The sequence below is a fragment of the Ochotona princeps genome, chromosome 6, assembly GCF_030435755.1.
Source record: "Ochotona princeps isolate mOchPri1 chromosome 6, mOchPri1.hap1, whole genome shotgun sequence".
NCBI lineage: Eukaryota > Metazoa > Chordata > Mammalia > Lagomorpha > Ochotonidae > Ochotona > Ochotona princeps.
The window spans coordinates 16,335,030-16,352,803 of record NC_080837.1 but is presented as its reverse complement, the minus strand read 5'-3'; the positions used below and the strand labels follow the sequence as shown (position 1 = coordinate 16,352,803).

The 17,774-nt window shown below is 47.0% G+C and overlaps 1 protein-coding gene across 1 annotated transcript in view; it reads left to right on the top strand.

Annotated features, from left to right (window-relative positions):
• HACD3 (3-hydroxyacyl-CoA dehydratase 3) overlaps positions 1-17,742 on the top strand; it is a 42,849-nt gene extending 25,107 nt beyond the window's left edge. Inside the window, exons 4-11 of the mRNA XM_004577972.3 lie at positions 3,630-3,794; positions 5,088-5,139; positions 6,851-6,961; positions 9,516-9,643; positions 11,848-11,960; positions 13,192-13,298; positions 13,869-14,000; positions 16,037-17,742. Of these exons, the coding sequence (XP_004578029.1) occupies positions 3,630-3,794; positions 5,088-5,139; positions 6,851-6,961; positions 9,516-9,643; positions 11,848-11,960; positions 13,192-13,298; positions 13,869-14,000; positions 16,037-16,113 (885 nt within the window). The 3' untranslated portion in view covers positions 16,114-17,742. The remainder of the gene's footprint in view (positions 1-3,629; positions 3,795-5,087; positions 5,140-6,850; positions 6,962-9,515; positions 9,644-11,847; positions 11,961-13,191; positions 13,299-13,868; positions 14,001-16,036) is intronic.
• The last annotated feature ends 32 nt before the right edge of the window (positions 17,743-17,774 follow it).

Genomic DNA, 17,774 nt, shown 5'->3' with positions numbered 1-17,774 from the left:
TAGCCTAGCCTAGCCTAGCCTAGCCAGATAGCTCCCAGTCCCAGCCCTAATGTGAACTTGATGTAGTAGCCTGACCTGGCCTGTCTTGGATCTTGGATCTGCTAATAGGTGTTATGAAATGGCCCAGCCTGGTCCGCCCCAGACCTGATCCACACAAATGCTGCTGGGTACCGTAACCTGGCCTGGCCTGGGCTGCTCCAAGCCTTGGTTCTTGCGCTCACCTGCAGGGACTATGTCCTGACATAGGAGTTCCCCAAGCTCCCCTCTGGTCTACTCCCAGTAGCAGATTTCACGCACACTGGTGGGTTCTTAGCCCAGACTGACAGTCTACTTCCTGTCCTGGCAGGAACAGTGGTCTTGCCCAACTGGCTCACACCCATTCTGGGTCTTACTGTTGGGTACTACAGCTTAGCTACACCTGGTCCACACCCAGACCTAGCTCTCACATGATTCAGTGTACTGAAACCTAGCCCTATACCCTCCCTGCCTCTCATGAGCTCCAGTGGGTGCTGGGGTCTAGTCCAGTCTGGCAAATCCCAGACTGTGTCCACAGCCATGCCAAGGGACATCCTAGTCATGTCTAACCCAGATTGTCACTCCTGTTTCAGTTCTTGTGGTCACCAGTGGGAACCATAACCAGCCAGGCATCTGCTTGGCTCCCCGACCAGACCTGTTCCCAGCTAGATTTTGTGTGTACCATGATAGCTCTGACCCAGCTCAACATAGCCCATCTCTATTCTTGACTTTTGAAGTTGGATGCTTCAGTGTGGCCTGTCCTGTCCTGTCCCACTCTACCCCCAGTCCCAACTCTCACTGGTGGGTGCTACAGTATATAGCCCTGCCCAGTCTGCTCCCATCCCTGGCTCATGCAAACCAGTAGGTGTGATATCCTAGTCTGGCATAACCAACATTCCAACCTGGCTGCTGCACATGCCAGTGAGCTAAGGTTGGCCTGGCTCTGCCTGATCCACCCCCTTCAGAACCAACCCACACACTTGCTGATGGGTGGAGCTACCTTGCCTTGCCTGACCAACACCCAGGCCTGAATCACATGCTCACCAGTGGGAGCTGCGGCCCACCAAAGGAGTTTCCCAAGTTCCTCCACCAGGCCCATTCCCAGATTCAGATCTCACACATGCTGGTGGATTTTAGGCCTTTACCCAGCAAAATTTGCCCCCTCCATCCTGGCCTTTGTATGAGCTGGTGGTTATTGTAACCCAGTCCACCCCACACCCTCTTCTTGGGTATGTCTGTGGGTGCTACAGCCTGAATCAGCCTGGCCTGTTCTCAACCCCAGTACCCATGAGTGTTGGAGGGTCCTATATGATCATGCCTGGCTCAGCCATCACTACCCCAGCTCTTAAGCAAACCAGTAGAAATTGCAGTTCCACAGGGGTGGGTACACATATCCCTCACAGAATCTGCTCCCAGATCTGCTTCTCTCACATGCTGGTTAGTGTCATGGCCCAGCCTAACATGACCTGTCCCTTCTGACACTCACTGATGTATACTGTGATCTAGTCCTGCCAGGCAGACCCCCGGCTTAACTTTTGTGTGCACCAGTGGGTGGTAGTTGGCAGTGGTCGATGCTAACTAGCCCAATTCAGGTCTCCCAAGAGGTTATGTTAACAGACATGCAGCAAACAACCTGGACACACTTACAAAGTAAACATTCGCCTTTTGCTGGCTTCTCTGTCTATATTCCATTACTGCTAGGCTTTACCTCTCCTAAAACTCCTGACAATAGGCAAACTAGAAATACAAAGCACTTAGCATTAAGATCTTCACTGACTCAGCCAAGCAGTGAATAGAAGGTGAGGAATACAGACATACAGCGGTCATGTTCAGGGACCACCTGTTTTTGGAGTTTGTCTGCAGGAAGCCCCAAAGTAAGCAGGTACCGGAGTCAGAGTACAAAGAGCAACAGAAGCATGTAACCAAGAGAGCAAGCCCCTCCCTATCTTGGGCCTTTGTGGGGGGATTGTGAGGGGAGTGGTTCTGCAACAACACAGTACTGCCCTCTCTCAGGTTCCAGGTGGTGACCGGTGAGCATCACAAGTGGGCAGAAAGGACCACGTAAGTGGGGGAGGAGAGACTTTCAAGCTTGTGACCCTGAACTAGGTGCCTAGGACCACAACACTTCCAACTCTCGTGCCCTCTAATTTTATTTATTTGTTTGTTTATTTAAAAAATAATTGTTTATTTGAAAGGGAGGGAAGGAGAAAGATCTCCCATTTTCTGGTTTACTCCCCAAATGGTCACAACAGTTAGGAGCTGGACCAGACCAAAGCCAGAAGCCAGGAATTCTAACTGGATCTTCTGTGTGGGTGGCAAGGACTCCAGTACTCGGACCATTATCTGCTGCCTCCCAAGAGGCATATTATTAAGAAGCTGTTGTAAGTGGAATAGTGGGGACTTGAGCCAGGCACTGGAGTATGGGAGGTAGGCATCTCAAGTGGCAGCTTAACTAACTGTCCCACAATACCCTAATTATATCACCTATTCCCTAATTATAATGATACTGAAGGATTATGACACTGTTTAAAGCAAGGTTCTGTAATGTAGCTGAATAGGGGCTAGCACCATGGTGTAGTAGGCTAAGCCTCTGCCCTATCATACCAGCATCTCTTGTAGACATGGCTTGTGTTCTGGCTACTCCACTTCTGATCCAGCTCCCTGTTAATGTGCCTGGGAAAGCAGCAGAAGATGGCTGAAATGTCCTTGCACCCATGTGGAAGACCTGACTCCTGGCTTTGGATTGGCTCAGCTCTGGCAGTTGTGGCCATTTGGGGAGTGAAACGGCAGATGGAAGATCTCTGTCTCTCCTTCTCGCTCTATACCTCTGCTTTTCACATAAAAATAAATGAACGTAAGAAAAGTAATTAAGAAAGAAAAGACTAGCTGAAGTCTAGAATAGGGATTACTTTCATGTGATTGTTATAGGGGTGGGGAGAAAAAACAGATCAGCAAGGATGAAGGCAGCTGGTCTTAGAAACAGTGTTAGAAACATAATCGAGGGTCCCCTCCCTGAAGCTGAGGAAGCACCCCCGGCTTATAGATGGTGTATTTTGACTTCCCCTTTACTCTGAGTTCACAGGTTGCTCTGAGAATCTGTTTTGGGGCTTGCTTTGAAGGCAAAGGCAGAGGTTGTGTGAACAAAGAGTGAACAGCCATTCTAGGCTTGAGTGTAGTTGGGTGAACTCCTTAGTGGAGGCCAACACTGGAAATGTAACTGAACCGGGACCTCCTGACATGGATGACCTCTGAAACAAGGGTGTGCTAAACCAGGGACCTCATGTTGTTCATGGGAGGAAGCTTTGGAAGCCATGTGTGCCCCAGAGAAGGGGTTTGGAGCTCCCTGGTCCTGGCAAGAGGTTCCTGGGACCTCTCTCTTGGTTAACCAAGAGCCACCTGCCCTTCTCCAGGTTTCCTCCTGTGTCACACAATGAAGAGTAGCACAAGACCATGTTGCTACCACTCAGTCTCTGTACCTGCCTAGGCTGTCAGGCTGGAGGGGGCAGGGAAGAAAAGGGGTAAACCTGCTGCAGAGCTTCACTGGGGAACCCCAAGAGGCTGGTGTGTTATTGGGGAAGGGTGGAAGCCAATCTCACCTTCTCATGTTCTCTTAGCCAGCTTATAAACTGACCCAGAGGCAGGTGAACATTACGGTGCAGAAGAAGATGAGTCAGTGGTGGGAGAGACTCACCAAGCAGGAGAAGCGCCCACTGTTTTTGGCCCCTGACTTTGATCGCTGGCTGGATGAGTCTGACGCAGAGATGGAGCTCAGAGCTAAGGTTGGTAGTCTTGGGAATGAGCTGTTGAAGACGAAAATCGTGAGGTTAAAGTCGCCCAGGTTAACCTGGATGACTCAGGGTCTTGTAGAAGGCAGACAGAGTTATAGATTCCTTCAAAGACCCGGGGATGTGATTTTAGAGAGGTACTGGTTATCTGGTATGTCGAATGCTGCTCAGCTGGGATTTGTCCACTGTTTTCCTTCTGGATGGACAAGGGTGGGGGCTTTTGAGAAAACCACCGATAATGTACACTCTTGCCAGAGTACATGGTGGTGCACCCTCACTGTGCCCCTGAGCTGTCATTGTCATTGCTCACATCGGGCCAGCTGTCGGGGGGTCTCTCCCTGTACCCCTGCCCGTACCTTCTTATTGGAAGCAAGTCACTACACAGCCCACACATCCGGAACGGGGAGGGGTGGGGCTTTGCTTCTTTAGAAAATATCCACCTAATGTATTTTGAATTCTACACCACAGATTTATGTGTCCTCTTCCCATTTAGTTACTTATTAACCATTTATGTATATCAGTGTGAACTCATGTGTATTTATTTTTGTACTTGGAGTCATCATCAAATACCATTTTTATTTTCTCTTGGCCTTTGTCTCCTTTTGAGAAAGTTCTATCCTTGCAGGACTTTTTCGTTCTTGAGTAATTCATTAATTTCTGACACTACAGTCTGTTGCGAGTTTTATCACGGACTTTCTAGCACAGCCATTTCTCCAAAGAGCTCTCTTCTTTTCCTTAAGAATGATGTTGGAAACCAGCCCTGGAGAGCTCTTTGCTGTAGGATGTCCTTACTTTTAGGCCTACTGGACTAGCAGGGCAAGGAGATACCTACTCATGTCCATGTCCTACATACGTGGAGTCTATGTTAAACACAATATGAGTTCATACTTACATTACAGACATTTTCTTGGCTTCTGGAAAAACTGCACTGAAAATCTAAAAGTCTTGAAAAATAAAATAGCCATCCACTTCCCACCTTAAACTTTGTTTCCCTGTGCCAAATCCTCTAGCTCTAGGACTGCAGGGTTGCCCACTTAGCAGTTTGGAAGCCAGTGGATTGACTCAGTGTTAGGAACACTGGAGGGCCATTCTGCAGTGTGGAGGCCTACAACAGGTTGCGCCAGGTATGCCAGGAGCTAGGAATTGGTGCCCTGGGGAGCACTGAACATAGTCGGAGAGGTGGCTGGGCAGGTGGATGAAGATAATTCACTTATCTAAGAATGTGAGCTCCTGCAAATATCTGGGAATGTTAACTGTGTTCTTGGAAAATTTCTGTCTGAATTCCAGGAAGAAGAACGTTTAAACAAGCTCCGTCTGGAAAACGAGGGCTCCCCTGAATGTAAGTCCCCACCGCTGATGTGACGGTTGCCACTTGTAAAGGCAGGGCAAGTGGGACATGCAGGAAAGCTAATGACTTCACCCCAGAGGACTGTGTGAGTGAGCTTGTGGGAATCCTTTATGTCCCGTACCCACATCCAAAGTTTTGCCCTTGGTGTTTGCTTTCTGTTTGAGGCTTGGCATCATCTGAATGACCAACACTGTGCAGGAGAATGGGAGAAGCTCAGTATCCTGGGCTACCTGATGGCAGGTGGCAGCCAGATCTGACACAGACCTGCAGGCGTATGTGTGGGTTCCAGGGCATGCTCCCCTAGCTGTAGAGAAGTGTGCCTGCCAGTTTTGAAGAGGAAGTGTGCTGGCTACTCCTGCTGCTCATTAACCTTTGAAAAGTTCTTTCTATTTCTATTTCTATTTCTATTTCTATTTCTGTTTCTGTTTCTATTTCTATTTCTATTTCTATTTCTATTTCTATTTCTATTTCTATTTCTATTTCTATTTCTATTTCTATTTCTATTTCTATTTCTATTTCTATTTCTCCAACTACAAAAACCAGAAGCTCTTATCTTCTGGGTAACATAGTTAGATTAAATCTAGCAGCTGTCTATTTGCTTTCTGTGGTGTGGGAAACATTTCACGAGGCCCTTGATGGGGAGCCAAGGGAGGCTGCTGTAGCCCCTGGACCCTCAGGAATGAGTATTCAGTGGGATAACTGTGTAGGTCTGTGCATGACCAGCTCTGAGCAGCAGGTTGAAATAAAAGCCCTTCAGCCATCCCACCAGGGACTTGCCCAGGATTCAGTGGCACTGACTTGTGTGCCATGAAGAAGGGGGAAGGTTTAGAGGAGATTTTGCAAATTGCATTCCATAGTACACCAGAGGAATGCTGAGCAAGCTCCCCCAGGCGTCCCGCCCCCTCCAGCAGCTCTTTGTGTTTTATACCTTGGCGTTCTGGATAAGGTTTCTTTTGCAAAGGATTTTTTAAAACAATATTTGAATAGCCACTAATTAGAGAAAGAGTGAGAAAGCTCTTGATTTACTCCCCCAGATGGCTTTAACTGCCAGGGCTGGGCCAGGCTGAAGCCAGAAGTTGCTTTAGCACTTTAGCAGAAAGCTGGATCAAAAGTAGAGCAACTGGACATGAGCCAGTGCCCATATGGGATGTTGGTATTGCAGGTGGCAGCTCTACCTGCCAAGCCACAATGTCAGCCCTCTGAGGGTACTTTTGAGTAGCCACATTTTTAAATGCTATTGAGCATCGGCCAAGAGTCTATGCTAAATTATCTGTAGCCCAGGAATAACTAAATACGTCAACGAAGACTGGTTTTTTTCATTTGGTGTTTCTGCCTCCTTGAGCTAATTTGCCCTACATGGCTGTTAAAAAAATATTCCTGGAGTGAGGAAGCGGCAGGTTATACCAAGATGACTAGAGCAGGAGCTGAGGAGACCTTCAGGGAGGTCAGGCACCATCTGCCCGGGTGGTCCTTTTCCCTGGACTTATCAATCCGCATCTTATCTCTTGGGAAAGACAGAGCTGCACCCCCAATTCTTCTTCATGTGCTTCTCTGGGGGCAGGAGCTTGGCTGCTGAAGACCAGCTTTGCACAGGGGAGTTCACAGGCATGAACAAGGGTTGAGATTACCCAGATGTGCCCCGTTCACCCTTGTCCAGCGGTGCTCTGGCATCTAATGGCTTCTCTCTTGCTTTGCTTTTCAGCTCTCGCAAGCTTGCGGAAGGGATACCTGTTCATGTATAATCTTGTGCAGTTCCTGGGCTTCTCTTGGATTTTTGTCAACTTGACAGTGCGGTTCTTTATCTTGGGAAAAGGCAAGTAAGGAATTCCTTGACCAGTTCTCACTTTGACTGCTCATCAGAGGTAGCACTCTGCACTTCCGATGTTAACAATAACCCGGACATGGATCTAGCCTCTTACCGTGTCTGCCCACACCTTAGTTCCCATGGCCTTGTGACACATACCAACTAGATACTCCTTCCGTTTAGCAGGTGGGAAAACAGACCTAGGGCTGTTGTGCTGGGACACATCTTGGACCAGCACTCTTTTCTGTGTTCACTACTAGTTTGTTAATAGCTGAGAAGGTGACATGAAGTGTCTAGCCAAAGTTAGGCAAGTCCTAGAGGGACTCACTGTCTTAGAACCCAAGTCTATTCTAGAAGAGACTATGCTACAGCAGCATGAAAAAACTTTCATCAAGGTACTAGTTCTTCCTCCATTCATTTCACTAACAGAGTTCTGGCCAAAGTAGGATTATTGAGAATTTGCTCTAAAGTATTCTGAGCTATTAAGAATAAAGAATAAACAGGTAATAACACTAGAGGGTGAAAAAACATGGGAGAGGACATTCTGTATCAGATATTAAAGTGTGGGAATTGAAGGAGGCAGAGCATTGGCGTAGGAGCACTTAGCAAGCAGGGTAAGGTACGGAGGCCTAACTTACACACATCTGAATTACAATGTGTGGTAAAAGAAGAAGTGTGAAACACTGGAAAAGGCAATGTTTTCTAATTGTTATTATTGTTATTTTTGGATGGGAAATCCAGTGTTTCCAAGGAAGGTTACTGGTTTGTGTGCAAGAAATCTGGTTCTGTTACTGTATATAAAAATAGCTCCCCAAAGCATTTGAATCATCTACCAAAAATGGAGTCATGGTAGAAGATTTAAGTACATGTTTCTAAAAATCTCACTTTCTAAACTAAAAGTGCTAAAAGACTATGTGAATTTTAAGAAGCCAGTATATTTGCATAAAATAAATTCCCGTGTCACTAAAAGCCACCCAATAAAGCTGCATTACAGATGAAGAGCACTCTAAGGTGAAAGGCAGCATAGGAATGGGGCCGTTGGTTTCTTTACCTGTAAGGACCTTGAACAAATTAATTGAAAATGTGAAAATTCCACCTAATAGTGACATCCAGACAATTTATGAAACTGATTTCATGTATGGGAAGATGTTTAACCAGTAGGGGTAGAGGAATGAAAAATAAAGATATTATTTGTGATTTGTTCTGCAAAGAAGGCATGTGCTGAAATAGATACAGCTGTGGCCAGTGGGAGGCCACCCACGGCCAGCAGATCTGCATGTGAGAGGTCCCTGGGCAGGCTGCATGGAGAACCTGGGTCCGGTGTGTAACACGGGGTCTGCGTTGGTCCTTTCTGTTAGGGCTCACAGCCTCTTCCTAAGCGCCTGCCAAAAGGGCACTGCTGGCTCAGTCCTTCCCTGAGCAGTCTTCACAGGTGTGATAAGAGCCTGTGGCCTGGCACTGGGGCAGGTACAGTTTTCTCCTTTTGAATAGATAGCGATAAATGGCCAGTTCAACATGTGTGTCTTTTTAATGTAAATAACAAACTTCTGAGGCTCAGTGCACAACAGCAGCCAGCTCTCAAACTCTGCTAAGAAACACTTAGTACATTTAACACTTTTTTTTCTCAACTGAAGTAATTCTTCCAGGTAGACTGTAGAATGTGGAAATGCTTTATACTCTCACATGTTTAGAATGTTTCCACCTTTTAAGAAATGTTTATTTACTTTTTTTTATTTGAAAAACCATGCAGCAGAGAGGGAGAGACAGGAGTGCCTTCATCTGCTGGCTCACTCCCTGAATGGCCTTAACCAGTTCTGGGCCAGGACGAAGCCAGGAGCCAGGAAGCACATCCTGCCCTCCCCAGGGCTTGGCAGGGACCCAAGCACTTGACCTTCACCTTCTGCTTCTCTAGGACTGTGATTATGTTTCAGAGAACAACCTTGTTTATCATTTAAAATGTGTTGCACTAAGGTAGATCTCAGAGTAAGAATTAATAGGTCTAAAGATGTGTTCAGGGAGCTGGCATTTGGCCCTTGAGATTTTTTTTTTTAAATATTTATTCATTTTATTACAGCCAGATATACACAGAGGAGGAGAGACAGAGAGGAAGATCTTCCATCCGATGATTCACTCCCCAAGTGAGCCGCAACGGGCCGGTGCGCTGATCCGATGCCGGGAACCAGGAGCTTCTTCCGGGTCTCCCACGTGGGTGCAGGGTCCCAATGCATTGGGCCGTCCTTGACTGCTTTCCCAGGCCACAGGCAGGGAGCTGGATGGGAAGTGGAGCTGCCGGGGTTAGAACCGGCACCCATATGGGATCCTGGGGCGTTCAAGGCGAGGACTTTAGCTGCTAGGCCACGCCGCCAGGCCCTTTGTCTAAGCCTTTTGAAGATGAGGAAGGCATGGAGTGTGTGTGTGAGCCTTCTGGAATTTGCTGTCACTGACTATGGAGGCTTGGAAGCTGGGATCCACTGATGCTTGCCATGCGTTTCTTAAAGCTCCTCTGCTGGTGAGACCTGTCGCATGTGCTGATGGTTCATGTGACGTGTGCTTGTCTTTGCAGAGTCCTTCTACGACACCTTCCACTCAGTGGCCGACATGATGTATTTCTGCCAGATGCTGGCGGCTGTGGAGACCATCAATGCAGCGATTGGAGTCACTAAGTCCCCGGTGCTGCCTTGTCTCATCCAGGTACTGAACAGCTGAGCTCAGCAGTGGGACTCAAAGATTCTGGTGTTTGTCTACTAGGGGCACCAGCAGTTTGCTCAGGAAGTCTCAGCAAAGACACTTGTTTGCCCAGAAATAACACAGATTATACAAGGGCATTTTCCAGAGCAGGCATTTACCATTTTAGGTCTCTTGTTTGCAGCATGCTCGGAAAATTACCCCCTTCCAAAGAGAGCCTGGAAACTAAAGGAAGTTGATTTTCAGGGGGCAGAAAAACATGCCCTTGATCCACTTAGAAATGCATGTGGCCCCCTCTCTGACTGGGTAGAAGAAGGCAGTGGCATCTTCGGAACGGCTCTCATGCTGGCCTTCCTCAAGTGCATCTGACTCAGGTGTGGGGATGTCCTCCCCACCCCCACCGATGTTACCTGAGGGAGGTGTGGATAGGCACTGTGGGTCTTCACACTCCATGCCCTGTTTGTGGGCTGTGTGATCATGGACCAGGAAGTACCACCCACCCAGGTGCAGGGCGGCCGTGTGACTCTGTGAGAACCATGTTGCTGTCTTTCCCCTTTCCTCTGTAGCAGTAGCAACCATGGCATTCTGGCAGCAGTGGTTACAGGGTTGATTGGCTTTATTGTTTAGGGTTTTCAGCCTCTGGGAAGAAAGTCTGTTGTGCTTGGTTTTAAAGGTAATAAGACATCGTGAGTGACTCGCTAATAACAGAGTAATATTCTGTGTGTGTTGGCAACGCCCGTGTCGCCACGTACCCCGAGCCAAGCGGAGGGACTAGGGTTACAAAAAAGACAACACACAGTGAGACAACACAAGACAACACGCAGTACACAGAATGCCGATAGATGACAGATTGATCTTTATTGAAACTCCTGGCTTTCTTTTATACTCTGCCTAGCTCCTCCCAGTGTTTATCCAGTCCTCAAGTGGCCACCCTAAATCCTTCGAGTTCTTCCCAGTAGTGGCCACCCTAAACCCCTTGAGTTCCTCTCAGTGTTTATCCAATCCTCTAGTGGCCACCCTAAATCCCTTGAGTTCCTCCCAGTGTTTATCCAATCTCTTGGCAGATAACTTGACAAATAGGAAGCAGGAACTTACGGTTAAGCCAGTGGCTAGATGTATCAGGCCAAAATTGCCCAACCTGTTACCCTCTGAGAATCAAGCTAAGCTGTGGAGTTAATCCTTGGGAGACCGGGACCTACATGTGTGCACCAAGGACAATTAAAAACAAGGCTTAAGTGGAACTTGTCAACACTAGTGCAGCACCTGGATCCAAGGAGTGTCTTTGAGGAGTCCAGTATGTGGGGCTGTACAGTGCCTTAGGACTGGGGCAGGGTGGGTTTGATTGGAAACTGGAGCTGCATTGACCTTAGCAGGTAGATGGGGGCAGTTAAGACTGATGAGGACTTTCTGTGTGTACAGGATAAGTTGTCCCAGCCCTCAAGGATCTGAACATCTAGCATGCATTCCCTGGGAAGCAGCTGTGGGAGTGTACAGAGAGATCTCAGGACAGGGCCCAGGAACGGAGGGTACAAGCGGGGGTCACTTTTTGAGTATTTTGCATTATTATCTTTTTTAATTAAAATTTTTTTTATTTATTTGAAAGAGGAAGAAACAGATAAGGAAAGACAGGAAGAGAGAGGAAAGAGAGATCTTCCATCTTCTGTTTCACTCTCCAAATGGTTGCGATGGCTGGAGCTGAGCTGATCCAAGTCCAGGAGCCTGGAGCTTCTTTCTGGGTTTCCCATGTCAATATAAATTAATGCATATTGACTTATTGGAAGTCCTCAACTTAAATGCAAATTGTATTGAAAGTGTTCCTGGCCTGCTGATGTCCTCAGATGCCAGCAGAGGCAAACTCACACTTTTCGACAAGAAATCAACCCTGCCAGGCCTCAGTGACACAGCTGTAAATGGGGGAAGAATCACACAGGGTGGTTATGGAGAGCCATGCTTGTTGGGCCTTATTTCCTGAGTTGGGTTCTGTAGACAGAGGATTATTTGGCAGTGTCCTTCAAATCGTGTGTGTGTGCATGCATGAAAATACTTTACTTACACACACAGAAGTGGATACCAGAAAGATGGGTTTGCACACTCTAACTTGTTCTAAAACTGAAATAGGATGAAACCAGTAAGGCTCAGTGTTTTCCATTTACTGTTTTAGGTAACAGATTTACATTAACCTTTCTCTCTATCTTTGGTCTTTCCAATAGCTTCTAGGAAGAAATTTCATTTTGTTCATCATATTTGGCACCATGGAAGAAATGCAGAACAAAGCCGTGGTTTTCTTTGTGTTTTACCTGTGGAGCATAATAGAGATTTTCAGGTGGGTGGTTCTGTCTCACAGCCTCTCTCTGTCTCTGGAGTAGCTGTCCTGAGGGAGTTGGGGTCTCAGAGTCTTACTGAGTTTGAGTTCAGATTCTGTCTATGTGGAGAAGTCTGGCTGCCTCTGTATGCCCTGCAGGGTTGAGGCTACATTTTTTTTTTTAAATTTGGGGGTTTTTTTGTTTAACTAGTTTATTTGAAAGACAGAGATAGACATACTGACGAAGATCTTACATCTGCTGGTTCACTTCCCGAATGCCCAGAGCAGCCAGGGCCTCGCCAGGCTGAAGCCAGTAGCTGAGAGCCCCAGCCCCAGCCACATCCATCATGTGGAACCCAAGTACTTGAGTGGTCACCCTCACTGTCAGCAGCAGCTTTTGGGGCAGAGCCGGGACCCAAGCACTCTGACAGTTGTGGGTGAATCAAGTGGAGTCTTACCCACTGCACCACCAGTCACTGCAGCACAGGGCCAGCCTGGTGGGCACTTGGGAGTAGAAGGAGAAAAGCAGAGAAACTTAAGATCCATCCTGCTGTGACTTCTGGATCCTGCTATCTGATTGGGAAGACCTGAGGAACCACCCACCTCGAAGAAATCTTGAAAGGACTGAGAGCTGAGAGCTGAGGGCCCCACTTTGGAACTAATCAAGACCAGCTTGCAATAAAATCACTCAAGTTTTAAATTGATCTACTGTCTGATTTTTCCATTCTAAGCTGTCACTAAAACTAATACCTTTAAAACCAATTGACCCAGGGACCAGTGGTGTGGTATTACATGTTAAGCTGATGTTGTCAATACTGGCATTCCCGTATGTTTTGAGTCCCAGCTCCTGTGCTTCCAATACATTTCCATGCTAATGTGCCTGGAAAAGCTTGGAAGATGGCCCAAATGCTTGGGTGCCTGTACTCACCCAGGAGACCCAGATGAAACTGTTGACTTTGGCCGGGCTCAGCCCTGACCATTGCAGCCTTTTGGGGAAGTGAACCAGCAGATGGAAGATTTCTCTGTCTAATTCTGCCTTTCAAATGAATGAATGAATGAATGTATCTTAAAAAAAAAAAAATGAAAAGAAACCAGTGATCCCATTTGTGGGAGGATTGTTGGGAGCTGCCAGTTGAAGAAGCCACATGTGGCTGGTGGAGGGATGGCCCTTCCACACACACTTGGTGCTGTTCCAGACTGGCACTGAGCACCCGAGGTAGCCTCTGACCCCAGAGTTCGCTGTTTCCTTCAGGTACCCCTTCTACATGCTGACCTGCCTTGACATGGATTGGAAGGTGGTCACGTGGCTGCGTTACACCGTTTGGATTCCCACCTACCCCCTGGGATGCTTGGCCGAAGGTATTTTGTGTAGCTTGGTGCTTCACAGCCACAGCTTGGTCCCAAGGGCTTTCCAGTGACTGAGAAGCCAGGCCTTCCTCGTCCCCATGGCCAGCCTGATGTGATGAGTCAGGTGTAGACAACCTCATGGATTTTGCTGTTGTGGCTGTGTTTCATAATACTTGTAGTGCCCAGAATGTTCTCGGGGAAGTAGTTCCTTTTGTAAGGTCTGGAGGCTGAATGGCTGGACTTTGCCTGATTCCTCTTGTGTGTCATTCAGAGCTGGTTCTCACCGCTGACTTCATTGCATCCTGTCAGACACCTGGTGAATGAGGAGGCAGTTTTCTCCCCATTTTGTAGAATGGGAGACTGAGGCCCATTGACGTAACTGTGCCTTCTGCATCTGTTGGCTGAGGAGGCTGAGACCCAAGAAAGCTAGGAGGAAGGGAGGGAAGAGACGTGGCTCTCTGGGCAGGGGAGGGGGCGTGGCCCCCACACACTCAGAGTGAGGGCTTTATAGGACGGGCCTGTCCCTGTCCCTGTCAGCAACATTCCCCTTTGCTTCTGAGCAACACTTGTGCTTGCTTTCAGCTGTGGCCGTGATCCAGTCCATCCCAGTGTTCAATGAGACGGGACGGTTCAGCTTCACCTTGCCATATCCTGTGAATATCAAAGTTAGATTCTCCTTCTTCCTGCAGATTTATCTCATACTGTTGTTTCTGGGTAAGTACTGGCTCTGTAACAGGCTTTTCCCCGCCACGTCTTGGAGGGTAGTGGAAAATGGTTCAAAGGTTCAGAAAAAGCCGCCGTTTCCAGATACAGTGAAGTGGAGCCAGCTTGTTCCGTAAGAACAGACCTGGTCGGGGAGTCCCCGGCGGCTGCATCCCGCCGGAGTGCTCTCGTTCACTGGGCCAAGATGCTTCGTGTTTCAGACAGCCTAGGGCGCATTTGGAAAGGAGGGGAGGCAAGGCCTCCAAGCAGCGCTCAGCTGTCCTGCCACCCATCCCCATGAGAAGGAACCCTTGCTCCTCGTGTCAGACCTGCTCGCCTACCAATTTGTGTTTGTGTGAAATTGCAGTTCCTGCCCTACTGCGTACAAACTAAGAACTAAATTAAGGGGGGGGGGACGAAACATAAAATGAAAGCTTTACAAGTAAGTGAAAACATTCTTAAGACATGTATTCATTTAATTGGAAGTGGAGCAGCCTGGACTAGAACTGGCATCCTGTGGGGTGTTGGTGTAGCAGGCAGTGTCTTAACCCGCTGTCCTCTGGGAATCATTTTTGCAGCTGGCTACTGAAGTCAGCTAGAAGACCACAAGAAGGAAGCCTGGAAGCCCAGTGGTCTAACTTACTTAGTGTAGAGTGGAAGAGACATACATCCCTTCGAGTCCCATGGTATCAGTAAATGGCAGATGTCAGCTTCAGTGACACACATTGAGGAGTCTAGATCATTTGTGAAAGGTTAACTTTTATTCCTTTTTTTTTCTTTATATTTTTCTTATTTATTTATTTATTTATTTATTTATTTCATTGCATTATGTGACACATTTTTTTTATGCACTGGAATTCCCCCCGCCCCTCTCCCAGCCCCCCCCCCCCCCCCCCCGGTGGATTGCTCCACCTTGTTGCATTTCCATAGTTGAAATTCAGTTGAGATTCTTTCATTGGAGGTTTTGACCAATCATAAAGTGCTGGTTCTACCTTATTCCATTTCTTACTCAGCAAAGAGTACAATCCATTTTAGAAAAATGTCTTACCAAAAAAAGTGAAAATATTTTGTTTCTTAGAGTAAACTAGAGTTTGGAAAATGCACTCATTAAAAGAGCTATAAAGAATCCATTATTCTGTTAGCAAAGGTGCAGTGGGTGTGATGGTGATGAAGAGGAATGACAAAGACACTTGAAATCTTACACTGAAAAATGTAGAGGGATATTTTAATGCAACTCACCCTCAGATCTTTGGGTTCTTCCGATTGTTCCATACTCATTTGCCAGGATTTATGCTCATGCTTGTACTGGATGTGTAGTTCTTGCTGTTTTTCAGAATGAAGTAAGCCCTAATTCACGTTTTCAGTTGTGAAACTGTGCAAGCAGTCAGCTTGCAGAGGGGACTGGGTCCTTCTTTGTATACACGTTCATCGTCTCCCAGGAAGTCTGTAAACCCAGGAACAGTTGGGGAAACGGAGGTGCGGCCAAGCCACAGAGCTAGTCAGCTATTGAGCTGGAGTGAAATTTGTCTGACTCTGAAATCCTAGGTTTCCGAATTCACAGTTCCAAATTGTGTTTTCCTGGAAAAGTGACACATGCAATGCCAGACTGTTGCTTCATAGATGTCCTTCATTTGCCTTGAATGAAAAATGGGCTTGTTTCTCTAGGCTTCAGGAGTGTGCCTCTTGCTCTACACAGAAAGGAAAATCCAGTCTGCCCCCGAATTAGCCCCACGTGCAGGGTGCATTGAGAGGCAGGCAGTAACCAGGTCCCTGGGAAAGCCAGTGCAGCCAAACTCTCAAAGTAGGTGGTGATCACGGTGCAGTGACTTCATCTTGTTTGTAATAAAATAGGTGAGATCCAAGATTGGCAGTTCACTGAGGAAGACTTAGGCGGTCCATAGCACATCGCCAACTGTATGTCCTAAGGTGGACTTCTGAGCAGTAACCATAAGTGCAGACCAAAGACCTTCCCTGCTCCAAGAGCTCTTTGGTTATAAATAGATAAAGACACAAATGCTCACTTCTAACCAGCCTCTCTTCTTTTCCAGGGTTATATATAAATTTCCGTCACCTTTATAAGCAGCGCAGGCGGCGCTATGGACAAAAAAAGAAAAAGGTCCACTAAAAGGAGAGCTATAGATGGCTTCTGACCAGTCTGGGCCTAATCTGTGTTCTTACAGTTTTACCTACTTGCACCCATGTAAAAGGTTTTTTTTTTTTTTTTTAAGTTAAATGATTCTGTTCTCAGCGAGACTTTCTTTCTTTTCCCCAGTCACAGTCCTGAAATTCCCGTAGTATCTTAGTGTAGTAGCTGCATGACATGGATTCCTGATATCTGATGACAGGGTCACTCTTGTGTGTTCAGTCAGTTCGGCAGCAGGCTCAGCCCCACCCCCACCCGCTCTGGTCCAGTCTGGTTCATCCACGCCATAGCCCTACGAGCCGCTGGCCATCCTTAGAGTGAGATTTGTCCTTTTTGGCTTTTGCTTGTAAATAAAAGCACGGCTAGACTGCTCTGTGGAAGGAAGGCTGGGAAAGTGACTGGGAAAGGGCTTGATAGAACCCTGCACCCCTGGGGTGGCTTGGTATTGACTTTTGGTGGGGAGGTATTGACTTTTTTAACATTGAATACACTCAGTGATTGATAAAACAGAGGGGCTGAACCTGTTTTACGTCTGACACCTTTTGGCCTAACAACATCTGTTAGCACAGTGCCACTGTGGGCACTGGGAGGCACAAAATCAGTTGAGAAAATCCAGTCAGAACCTGGCGACACTGTGATCATTGTATTCCTAGCTAAAACAGAAACACTTTTTCCAACACCAAAGGAGGATGATATCTCATTTGGAAAACAGTGAGAGTATAAGCATTCCAGAGGAGGAAACAAGTATCTGGGTCCAACTGGCAGTAGTCCAGCCGCTGGCCGTGCAGCCTGAGGCCAGGGGGCAACACAGAGCAGGTCAAACAGGCCCATGAAACTGTCGCAGCACATGCAAGCCCTCATAGTCCATCTCGGTTCCCACACTAGCTGAGTCGATTTATTGCAGTATTTTCTGAGTGAGTGGGAAGACTCCATTTTTGAATCTCAAAGTCCCCATTTGCTCTGCTATCATTATACTGGCTTTTCTCCTTCGTTTTTAGACCCGTCTGTAGTAGGACCCTGCAAATGATGCAGGAACTTTGGCTGCTACCAGCTAATCCTTTAGCAAGGATTTCTGGCAGGAAACCCACCAAATGGGGAACAATAAAAACAAAACTGAAAAAAAAAAAAAACCCAAAACCAAAAAACAAAACCACCTAGCCATTATGGTTGACCACTTAAAAAAATAAGTTTCCTCTAAGACATTCCAAGTGAAGTTGGTAGCACTTGTGTAGAATTCAAGGCCTGGCAGCTCCTGTTCCACCATTGTTCCTGGGGAAAGGACACTCAGGTAATGAGTTACATTACTGTTCACTGAGCCCAGTGTGGAAACTTGCTTGACCTAACTTGTCTGATGAACAAAGGCTGGCTGACTTTAAAATCCATTGCCCTGAAGGGTATTTTGCATGTCTGTAACTTCTGTCAACACTTGTTTGTGCTACTTCTGACGTTCTTTCAACTGATTTTGTGTGACTGGGCAGACCCGCTATGCAGTAGCTGCTGCTGCATCCTTGTGGCAAAACCCTATATTCTCAGTGTTTCTTTCAAATCCCTTTCTTGCTGTCTGAGAAAGTGAGATTGTGTATTTCTATTAAAGCATTTACAATCAAAATCTGGACAGTGTGTGCTCAAGGCTCATTTCATTT